The 12,072-nt window shown below is 39.1% G+C and overlaps 1 protein-coding gene across 1 annotated transcript in view; it reads right to left on the reverse strand.

Moving 5' to 3' along the window:
- The window catches only part of LOC118817894 (tyrosine-protein kinase CSK), a 70,048-nt gene that overhangs the window by 18,198 nt on the left and 39,778 nt on the right, over window positions 1-12,072 (reverse strand). The window contains exons 2-4 of the mRNA XM_036584894.1: window positions 9,550-9,627; window positions 7,018-7,131; window positions 4,917-5,029 (exon numbers count right to left, since the gene is read on the reverse strand). Of these exons, the coding sequence (XP_036440787.1) occupies window positions 4,917-5,029; window positions 7,018-7,131; window positions 9,550-9,564 (242 nt within the window). The 5' untranslated portion in view covers window positions 9,565-9,627. The remainder of the gene's footprint in view (window positions 1-4,916; window positions 5,030-7,017; window positions 7,132-9,549; window positions 9,628-12,072) is intronic.

Consider the following 12,072-nt stretch of genomic DNA (forward strand, 5'->3'; position numbering starts at 1 on the left):
TGCCACCCCATTCACGCCATCCTAGAAGGTTGTCTCCTTATTCACACCACTCCAAAATGTTTTAGCCCCTTTCAAATCGCTCTAGAACGCTTTATACTTAATTCACAATTTATCCTGTGCTAGTTCTCTGCCATTTATCCTGTTCTAGAATGTCCTCCCAATATACATGGTTCTAGAACATTTTCCCCTTCCATTCACACTGTTCTACAATGTTCAACCTATCCAGAATGATCTAGAATGTCCTCCCCATTCATGACATTCTACAGTCTCCCTATTTACACTGCTCTAGAACGCTGCATCACCACTGACTCCATTCCAGAATGTTCTGCCCCCTTTCAGATTGCTCTAGAATGTTTATTCCGTTCACACTGTTCTATAATGCTCTATTCAAATCAGTGCGCTATTTCTTTGTAATTCATAGTGTTCTAGAACATGCTCCCCATTTACACAGTTCTAGAATGCTGCACCACTATCCCCACTGTTCCAGAACTGTGTTGGGTTTCTGCTCTCTGGCTTTAAGAGGACAGAGGATGGTTATCATATCAAATACTGCCAGAATCCGCTTGCAAGAAAAATTGCATTTCAGCTCTGAACAATCCACAGAGGCTGGTTCTTCAATGGCCAAAGGCTTGGAGGAACAGGAAAGACGACGGAAAGGATGGCGATGTTGTAGAAGCATAAAAGAGGCAAACAAAAATGTTGGAATCTCTAGAATTAATGGACGCACTGACTTTAGAATGCAGCTGTTAGAATGACCCATCCTTCAGCGACAACGCTGCGGAGTGTAAGGTAATTAAAGCCGGAGACGGGCTGTGTGGAGTGTGTTTGTGTGGGAGCTGCTCAGACACTGGGCGCTCTGTGGAAAAGCTGCTTACTGCAAGCTCGAGTTGATTAGATCAGTGCGGCTGCAGTTCGTAAAGTCGCACTAATCTCCGAGCGAGAGCTAGCCGAGAACCATAACACATACAAACAGAGAGAGAGAGAGAGAGAGAGAGAGAGAGAGAGAGACTGCATAGAGAAGAGATAGAGGAGAGAAAGAGAGGAAAAAATGAGGCGAGAGAAAGAGTGAGCAAGAGAGAGAGGGAGGCAAGGAAACAATGAGAGAGAGAGAGAGAGAGGGTAGAGAAGAGCTAGAGGAGAGAAACAGAGAGACTGGGTAGAGAAAAGATAGAGGAGAGAAAGAGAGTGAGACTGAGATGAAGAGAGAAAGGATGAGAGAGGGAGGCAAGACGAAAGATAAAGACCGAGCATGAGAGAGGAGGAGGCAAGGAGACAAGGAGAGACAGAGAGCAGAGAGAGAACGAAAAAAAAAAGAAGAGAGAGGGGGCGAGAGAGAAAAAACAAGAGAAAGAAAGAAAGGGAAGAAACAGGGTGAGAGATACACAGAAAGGGAGGAGAGAGACAGAAAGAAGGGGAGAGAGAGAGAACCAAAGATCGCTTCTTCACAGAAGGGAGACGTAAAAAGAGACAGAGCAGGAGACCGAAAAAGAACAGAAGACAGACAGACGAGTGTGCAGAACAGTTTCATAGACAGAACAAAAACACAAAGACAAAGACAAAAGGACGCTCTAGCAGGAAATCAGCATCTCTTCCTGATGATCTCCTGATGCTGAACGCTGATAAACACGGTGAGGTTGAGTTCTGATCTGTCCAGTAGGGGGCGGAGCTGAGGAGAAGGTGTTTCAGATGATCCCTCGTTTACAGCTGGACATTCAGGGGGTCAAACATATCAATCAACTGCATCAATTTTTGAATGTCAGAACTGATTATAGTTGATTAAGATATAATAGAATAGGGGAGTCAAACTCAGCCACTAAAAGGGCCGTATTAAAAAGTCTGAGCAGATCTGTGGGTCAGCTGTGGCCACTGTTTATTCAAAATATGCCAAAACTGCAAAATATACATTGAAAACTATTCAAAAACAATTCTAAATAAAAATAAATCATTTCTGGTTGTTTTTTTAACACTGCCTATTTGCTTGAACTACGCACCAGGCATCTGTTCTTTTTGTGTAACCGCTGGCCCATAGATTCTGCGTTAGATTGCAGTGCATGCTGGGGACTGTAGTGCATTTCAAGGTGAAACCTGTTAATAATAAAAGAAAATTATAATAATTTTGCGGGCTGAATGGGACTGTGTCGCGGGCCACCTTGTGTTTGACACATGAGGCATAGAATAAAGTTCTATTAAAATAAAGGTGGTAAAAAGGGGTTCTCTGGAGTGAAGCCACACAAGAGCCAATTTCGGTTCCCTACAGAACCTTCCAATGGACAGCTCTCGAAAGAAACATGTTTAAGGCTGTTGGTATAAACAAACATTAAAGCTTAAACAACTTCGACATAACATTCAAGTATTAGACCAATTAAAGCAGAGCTGTCTAAAGTGTTGCCAAATTTAGCCGAAGAGGATGTTTAATTCTGCTCACCAGAAAATCCATTTAGATATCTTTATCATTAAGAGTGTACATGCTTATTTATGGCCAAGATAGAATTCCCAGGCTTTTTCCAGTATAAAACACGCTTTAAAAATCTGTGTACTGTTTTTATTGTATACACATTGTGTATTTGTAAAAACAGTGCAAAATAAAATCAATACGTGGGGAAATGTGATACTTCGTGAGGCAGTGAACTGGCTTTGTTATCAGTTCTTCCCTGCTCCAGTGCTTGACTCTCATAAAAAGCTTGATAGTTAATCAATTGGTCAAATAAAGCAGGAAAAAAAATGTCAAAAATGTGCAGTTGCTGTCACATTCTTAGGCTCCTCTCCCACAAGCAATGAGTAAATAAATAATGAAATACAAAAGTAAATAATAAAGGCGCAATCATTCCGCAGGACAGCTGAGAGAGGGGCATTATCTCAGCAGGGCTTCTCGCTTTACGGCTGCATCATCGCCAGCCGTGTCCTTCAGTTCTCCTCTCCGTATGTATCCAGCCCACTTCATCCAGCATAGCCTTCATCCACAGAATTACAGGCATTAAAAACACAAATGCACCATCACACATTCATTTGGCTGTGGCGGTTCAACCAGATCAATTTTGGAATGTTAGAAGTGATTATTATAATTGATTATAATAGATGTTCTGTAAGGTGCTATTTTTTTTTACCAAAATACATTTCTCAAGCTATTTTAAATTGATGTACTGGTTTGTTGCCTATATTTCACTATTGTGTAAAAGAGCCTTCAGTCACATTCGTTTTCAGTGTATTTTTTAATATAAACGATTATAATTGGGGTGAATGTCTCGATTCTACAGAACCTTTATTGGTCAGTACTGGTTCAGATGAGTACAGATTTTACTTGAAGTGCAAAGTCGCATATGTTCGTGCAAAACAGCAGCAGAACCACAAACTCTACAAAAACCTGAACAGCCTCTTAAAACTGTCATGTCTCTATTCTCAACCCCCCAAAACTGAACTTGCCTTAATTTTTGCAAGCTTTTGTGCAAATCCTGAATGTACACATGCCTCAAATCATGAAATTAACTGGGAGCTTCTGAATATTAGTCTGTCACATATTATGGCTCTGAAAATCAGGTAAAACCTGGGAATGACTGGAACTCTTGGCATGTAATTCTGCACTTAAACAGGATCAGTGTTTAACTAGGTTTTTACTATATTACATTTCCAATTTTAATACCCTTTAATTGTCTTATTTTCCCTTTTTGTTTTATTTTAAAATGTATTTTCTGTAAAGCACATTATAAACTGCATTACTATAAACATTTTTTATATATTACATCAGTGTTCAATCTAAATCTGTTCTATGGCTGCGAGTGTTGGGTGAGTTTGCTTTTGGAAATGATTTTGGGTTCCGTCCATCACTGGCTGTTTCGCCTTCTAGAGTAAAATGGCCACCTGCGCACTGGCAGCACTGGGCGGTGTGGGATGGAGACGATCTGATGTGTCTGATGGCAGAGCCTCTCTCGCTCTGTCTCTCTGTGTGTAGAGAGCATTTGCATAATTCACTCGTTTCTCCCCCCCCGTCCTTCTGACGCAGCCCAACTATCACTCACACCGATTCAAATCTGGCCTTGTAGAGAGGTAGAGAGGTAGAGAGAGAGAGAGAGAGAGAGAGAGGAGGGGGAAGAGAGAGAAGGAGAAAGAAAAAGAGAGAGACAGGCAAGAAAGAAAGAAAAAAGAAGGTAAAAAAGAGAAAGAGAAGAAGGGAGGTGGTGATAAAGAATAAGAAACAGAAAAAACAGAAGAGTGAGCAAGAGCGAAAGAGAGACAAGAAAGAAAAAGGGGGAAAAGAGAGATAGAGGAAGAGAGGTGGCAAAAAAGAAGAAACAGAAAATTGAAGAGAAACAGAAAAAGGGGAAAAAGAAAAACAGGAAGAGAGGTGACAAAGACAGAGGAGGGAGAGAGAGAGACAGATAAGCAAGACAGAAAGAGAAAAAGAGGGTACACAGAGAGAAACAGAGGAAGAGAGGCAGCAAGAAAGAAAAAGGAACAAAAAACAGAAGACAGACAGAGAAAGAGACAGGAAAGAAGGAGAAAAAGATGGGAAAAGAGAAAACAGAGGAAGGGAAGTGGCGAAAAGAGAGAGAGAGAGAGAGAGAGAGAGAGAGAGAGAGTGCTACAACCAGAGCGTCTGAAGGAGAGCGAAAATAAATCAATCCGTACTGTTCACTCATGAGGTCATTAATGAGGAGACATTATGTGAGGCCTGTGGGACTGAGCTTCACCTGATTAGATTACCTTTTCCTGTCCTGGCCAATCAGAAAACAGAGCCCAAGAAAATTGCCAATCACAGCGAGATCATATAAAAAAATCTGGACGAACATTTATCAAATATGAGTGCTGCAGAATAAACTACCTGCACTGCAAACTTACAATTTAGAGAGAGAGAGAGAGAGAGAGAGAGAGAGAGAGAGAGAGGGGGGAGAGACAGAAAGAGAGAGATGCTCTGTACTTACGGCATCAGGCTCAGTTTGCCTCCCGATTTCACTCCTTCTCGTTTCTGAACATAGTTTGCTGGGATTGTGCCCTCCCTGCCTAGTGTGTTCTTGGCTTTGTACCAGTTAGGGTCCTGCAGGAACAAACACAAGAGAATAAACAAAAGTGTCCATCAACCAATCAATCAATTAATCAATTACGATATTCATGATCAACTAAATTAACACTGAAGTTTAATAATTAAGTATGAGAACTGTTGTTACATATGTTTAAGCACAATGGAAACAGAGCATTATGGGATTCTGAGTTTTCTGGGCTCCAAAATCAGGGCAGTGAGATTTAAGGTGATGGTTTAAGCAAGTAGACAGGATATCCAGATGCGTATGCATAAACATATACATGTAATCTATGTTTATTTCCCTCCTTATATGCTCAGAGAGTCCAGTGTGGCAGGCAGAACTGTGATTTTAATCCTGAATGAATTTGCTGTGTAGGTACTTTTTACAGTCTGACACCTAAAACTGTGGAGTGATTTCTGAGGTCTTCTGTAATTGCCTGAACCCGGAGCTCCCTCACTAAGAGTACACACTTAACAAAGACAGTTCCTCAAGGGTTCTTTCGTAAAGAAAATGGTTCTGTATAGAGTCATGAACACTGAAAGTACCTTTGCATGATTACAGGGTTCTTTGCATCATGAAAGCGTTCTTCATACTGACAGAGAATGTGTTTTAGATGGTTTTATATATAACTTTTTTTGAAGAGGTTCTACACAGCACCAGTAAGGGTTCATCTATTGTTACAAGCTTGACATGATGACAATAGAAGAACCCTTTTTGGTGCTATATAAAGCTCTCTTCAAAAAGGTTCTATATAGACTCATCTACAGAACGTTCACTGAAGAATCCTTTCACAACGCACAAAACACTTTAATCATGCAAAGAGTTCTTTGAGTGTTCAAGGTTCTATATAGAAGCATTTTCGGTAACACTTTCTATGAATGTCACCTTTGTAAGCATCTATAAACACATTCATAACATGTTATAATGCATTCATAAGACATTATAAACATAGCTATAAATATTTATAAAAACGCATTACACGGTATAGCCATGCTTATTATGCATTATGAATTGTTAACATAATATAAGTACTGATCATAAAGTATAAGAGCTCTGAAGTGGTATTTGTCTGCTCTAAGTAAAGTGAAGCGTACTGTACTAAAGCCTCCTCCAGTGTTCAGAGTGAGGCTTCAAGTTGAAGTATTTACTGAAGGATTTACTGAAACACTAAAACATTCACAGTAAAGCACATTACAGGCTTCAAATGTCAGAGTTTAAACTAGAGCTGCCATCAGTGTTTTACCCAATGTGGGAAAGGTAATGTTCACCACCGTTAGCTTGGTATTTGTCTTTACTTTACGCTCTCCAAGCTAGGACTGACTTCTTTGGCACTGACAGTATAACATGTTATCAACACTACTTATAATGCATTATATTAACAATTCATAATGTATAATAAACATGGCTATAAAGTGTAATTCATTTTTATAAATGGTTATAATCATGTTTATTATGCCATATGAATGCATTATAACATGTTATAAAAGTGTTTATAGATGCTTACAAACGTGACATTCATAGAAAGTGTTACCGCATTTTCTTTACTAAAGAACCTATGAAGGACCATATTGAAGTGTGTAGTTCTGTCAAATACCAGCGTGTGGCGTGTCTCACTACAATTTGATACGATCCAACTGCAAGAGAATTTGATATGATTGCGATTCTTTTGGAAATGATTTGATGTTCATGATGCGAGTAAAGTGGCGAAAACAATATCATTCAGTGAATCATGAAAGTTTCACTGTGACTCAATTCCATTATTTTGATTTAGAATTACTTTTACACTAAATACATAAATGTGACTGGAATTGCACAACAGTGGAATACAAAAAAAACAAAAAACAAAAAACAAAATAGCAATTTTTTTTTGGAATTAGACAAATAACTTCATTTTGGCCAAAATGAGCACATAGTTTACTGATTATTGTTTTAAGCAAATATAATTAATTCCAGTGTTCCCAAATGAAAGCATTTGAATTGCTAAAGTCTGTCCGATTCTTACCTTGGTCACTCCGATGATGGTGAGGACATCTCCTTTGGAGAAGGGCAGGTCCTGTTCCATTGTGCCCTGGAAGTTATACTTAGCCACACACTCCGTGCCTGCCGGCCATGCTGTCTGTATCAGAATGAGAGAAAAAGGAGAATAATTCTTACAGTTTGTCAACCTGAACTCGTCTAACTTTCCATGACACCAATAAGGATGGACTAAAGGACATTTTGGGCTATCTGAGTATTCATTCACAACAGACCTTTCCACGGTCCACCCATAAATGCATTTGAAAAACTTTACAAGAACAACGGCAAAAAACCCATTTAATCCAATGTGAAAGTGTCACAACAACTATATTTAGAATGTACAACCCCATTTCCAAAAAAGTTGGGACGCTGTGCAAAATGTAAATGAAAACAAAAATGCAACGATGTGCAAATAATTTAAACCCTGTATTTAATTGAAAGTAGTACAAAGACAACAAATCAAATGTTTAAACTGAGAAATTTTATTGTTTTTTGAAAAATATATGCCCATTTTAAAATTTGATACCAGTAACATGTTCTAAACATCTGAACTAGGGCATGTTTACCACGGTGTTGCATCACCTCTTTTTTGGACAACACTCTGTAAGCGTTTGGGAACTGAGGAGACACTGCTGTAGCTCTTAAAGTGAAATGTTGTCACTTTCTTGCTTGATATAGGATTTCAGCTGCTCGACAGTTCGGGGTCTCATTTGTCATATTTTTCGTTTCATAATGCGCCACGTTTTTCAATGGGTGACAGGTCTGGACTGCATGCAGGCCAATTTAGAACCTTCATTACAACAGCATAGTTCTGTAATATGTGCAGAATGTGGTTTGTCATTGTCTTGCTGAAACAAGCAAAGCCTTCCCTAAAAAAGACGTCATCTGGATGGCAGCATTAATGGTGCCTTCACAGATGTGCAAGACACCCATGCCATGTGCACTAATACACCCCCATACCATCACGGAGACTGGCTGTGCTGATAAAAGCTGGGTGGTCCCTCACCTCTTTAGCCCGGACGACGCAGTGTCCCACGTTTCCTAAAAGAATTTCAAATACTGATTTGTTGGACCACAGGACACGTTTCCATTTCGCCTCCCCGTCTTAAATGAGCTCTGGCCCAGAAAAGGCGTCAGCGTTTCTGGATCCTGTTTATACGTGGTTTCTTCTTTCCATGGTAGAGTTTTGACTTGCATTTGTGGATACAGAGATGAACTGTGTTCACAGACAGTGGTTTAAGAAGTGTTCCTGAGTCCATGCAGTGATTTCCACTACAGATTGAAGTGTGTTTTTAAAACAGTGCTACCTGAGGGCCCAAAAATCACGACCAGCCAATATTGGTTTTCAGTCTTGTCCACTGCATGCATAGATTGCTCCAAATCTTTTAATAATAATAATAATAATAATAATAATAATAATAATATGTACTGCAGAGGATGAATTACCCAAATTCTTTATTTTACACTGAGAAACGTTCTTAAATTGTTGTACTATTTGCCCGTGCAGTCTTTCACAGAGTGGTGATCTCCTCCCTATCTTTACTGCTGAAAGCCTCTCAGCGATGTTCTTTTTATACCCAATCATGTTAGTGACCTGTTGTCAATTAACCTAATTAGTTGTGAGAGGATCCACCAGGTATTTCTTGTAACAATACTCAACTTAACTAGTCTTTTGTTGCACCTGTCCCAACTTTTTTGAAAAGTGTTGCTAGTATCAAATTCAAAATTGGCATTTCTAATTAAAAAAAAACTATTAAATATCTCAGTTTCATTGATATGTTGTCTTTGTACCATTTCTTTATCATCCAGCTTCCTTTAGTTAGGCTAAATGGGATTTCTGCCAGCATTTTTTACAGCTTGTCCAACCTTTTTTTGTATGAGCATAGAGAAGGAAAATTACACTACTCTAATAGCTTTTAAGAGTCAGAGAAAGATCTGAGAAAATGTTTATCCCAAACTAAATGTTACAGGCCTTTAAGCCTTTCCCCCTGCCACACCTCCCTCATTTTTGAGGGTTGGCTATTAAAGAGTTTTCAGCTATGACCAATTAAATGGCAGTTTTGTCTGTAATTATACATTATATTATGTATATATTTTTTTGTTTCTTCCAGTTCTCACACAAAAGGCGAACACGACGTATATGCAGCTTAATCGATAACTAAATTAGCCTGAGAGTGCGCCCACATATCAGAATAAAATTAGCTAGAGTTACACACAGACTAATCAGTGATTAAAAGACAGTTACCACAACATAAGAGCAGAATCAAATTATAAAATCATAGGAACTCTGGTCTGAAAGCATTTCCTGAAAGCACTACACAGTCATTTCCTGTAAATGAGTAAAACAGCTTCTGCAGAGATGCACAATGAGATAAAACAGATAAAACCAATGAGCCCTGGTGCCTATTCCTCTTTCAGGTGTAAGGGATGTGCGGATGACTGAGCTCATGCATCTGCTGAAGCATAAACGGCTCTTTCTCAGGACGTAAGGTGTGAATGTGTGTGTGAGTACGCTCACCTGTAGACCAGACATTGTGAGTGTGGGGCTGTGGTTTCCACTGGAAGGTGTCACAGAGTAACAGGTAGCATCAGAGCTCTGAGGAGACACAAAGACACAGGTTTGTTTTTTTAATTCAATGGCAAGGCATGGGGTCACGCATGGTGCGTTGAACCGAAAAGTTCTTAATTCACAAAAGTTTTTATTTAAATCGAAAACCATCAAACCAGCTGAAAACAAGCACAACTAATAAAAAAAAATAGCACAACCTAATCAAGCTCTATTTTTTTCCCTTTCAGTTTTGAAAAAAATAACAAAGCATTTAAAAAAAAATCTGAAGCATTTTGTTAATCATGTAAGTTAGGACATTTTGTAATGAAAATAAGCAAAAACAAACACACGCCTGCACATTAAACCTGAACTGGGAACAGTCATATTGCCTAAACCTGTAGTTCTCAAACCAGTCCTCAGGGACCCGCAGACAGTCCACACTTTTACTCTATCCCTGCGTGTTGTGAATTGGGTTGGAACAAAAATGTGGAGTGTCTGGAGTTTGAGAACCACTAGCCTAAACAATTTCAAACCATAGTTAAGTTTTGGTTACAACATGGTGTTATCTAAAATAAACCCCATGGTTCTACAGTCTGCTTAAAATGCCATTACAGCAACTGAGTGCAAAAGTGTGCTAGGGCTATCACGATTACTTAATAAAAATGTCTCCTCTCAATTAATCAGAAGTGATCAGCTGCCAGCTTGCTTTTGCATTTTATCACACAAGCAGAGTTGATCACTGTAATGCTCTTCTTACTGGACTTCCTAAGAAAACAATACATTCTTTACAACTGGTACAAAAACAAAAACAAAACAGAGAAACAGAGAGATCACATCACTCCCATTTTAAAAGAACTGCACTGGCTACCTGCATCGGTCAGGACAGATTTTAAAGTTCTGCTATTAGTTTTTAAGCTTCTAAATGACCTTAAACCTCTGCTTACATCACAGAGTGTCTGTCTGTTTATGTTCCAGCACGTGATCTTAGATCTGCAGATACTGACCTTCTGCGAACGCCTTCAGTAAAATACAGAAAATGTGGAGAGACTCGTTCAGTTATTCTGCTTCTAAACTATGGAGCTCAGTTCACCTTTTATTAGACAGTGAAGCTCAGCGCTCACTTTTAAGTAGCATCTAAAAACAGCATTTAATTAAAACTATGTGGCATGTACCTTTTAATTTGATCTGTCATTTTCTTATATGATTCTAAATTAATACTTTGAATTTCTTGTATTACTGTTTAAATGTATCACCTGTCTGTAAAGCACTTTGAGCCGCCACCAGCATGAAAAGTGCTATATAAATAAAAATTATTATGACGATTATTATTTTGTATATTGTTTTAAATTCTTTGTAATGGGTTTCTAGTTTATCATTATCATTTTCCAAAAACAAATTCGGAAATCTTTGAAAGGCTGTCTTTTTTAAAAGAGCTGTATGTATGATTTTTTTTCCCATTCTGTTTAGTCCAACTGCACTGCTTGGTCCCAGTTAATCAATAACAATGTAAATAAATAAATAAACAAAATGCACAAATTGATTGCTAAATGCAAAGGTTGCGATAAATTAAAAAAAAAAAATAAATAAAAACCAAAAATCTATATGAACAGAAAAAAGGCCTTTCGTTCATCAGCATGAGACTCTGGGCAACACCCGTGCCCCCAGTGCATCATGGGAACATAGCTGAGTGGTCCCTCTCTGGCCCTTTCCTGCTGAGAATATAGGAAGCGAAAGTGGGAGAGTGAACCAAACCCCCAGAGAGGGCTCTGAAGAAGCTGACGCAGATTTTTCCACCACCAGTGTTGAGTAGGTGGTACGTGTGACCATGAGGGGAGCAGCAATGGCCCTTTCTGACCACATAACAACCACTTCCCCCATACGATAGCGACCTAAATATATATTTATATACGCGCAGACCCACCCACACACACACACACACACACACACACACACACACACGAAATATGCAAAAGTAGCCTGTCATATTTGAAAGGCACGGATTGTTCTTGTTCTATTAAGATAATTTTTACTGCTTGGCATTTTAAATACCTTGTATACTTAATTAACTGTCCAAATAACTGAAAGATTACTTGATTACTAAAATAATTGCTGGTGCTGGACGTCTCTACTTCTCAGTGAGGAAAACAGCATTATCACATCATGACAAGAGAACAGCTACATAATAAAACTACCTTCTCACATACAAAAGAGACACACACTAATAACACGTCAGACACACACAGACACGAGTGGGAGATATGAAGAGTGTGTGTGTGTGTGTGTGTGTGTGTGTGTGTGTGTGTGTGTGTGTGCGCCTCCGCGTCCCTGCTGCTCAGTGGCATCCGGCGCCGAAACAGGAAGCGTTCTAATTGCAGACTGCTGCAAACGGACAGAAGCCAAATATAGAGCAGAACCCTCACTAGTGTGTGGTGTTATGGGTAAGTACTCTCAATTAAAGTCAAGGCAGAGGCACAAGCATCTGACCAAAATTAG

This window comes from Colossoma macropomum, unplaced genomic scaffold (assembly GCF_904425465.1).
Source record: "Colossoma macropomum unplaced genomic scaffold, Colossoma_macropomum, whole genome shotgun sequence".
Classification (NCBI taxonomy): Eukaryota; Metazoa; Chordata; class Actinopteri; order Characiformes; family Serrasalmidae; genus Colossoma; species Colossoma macropomum.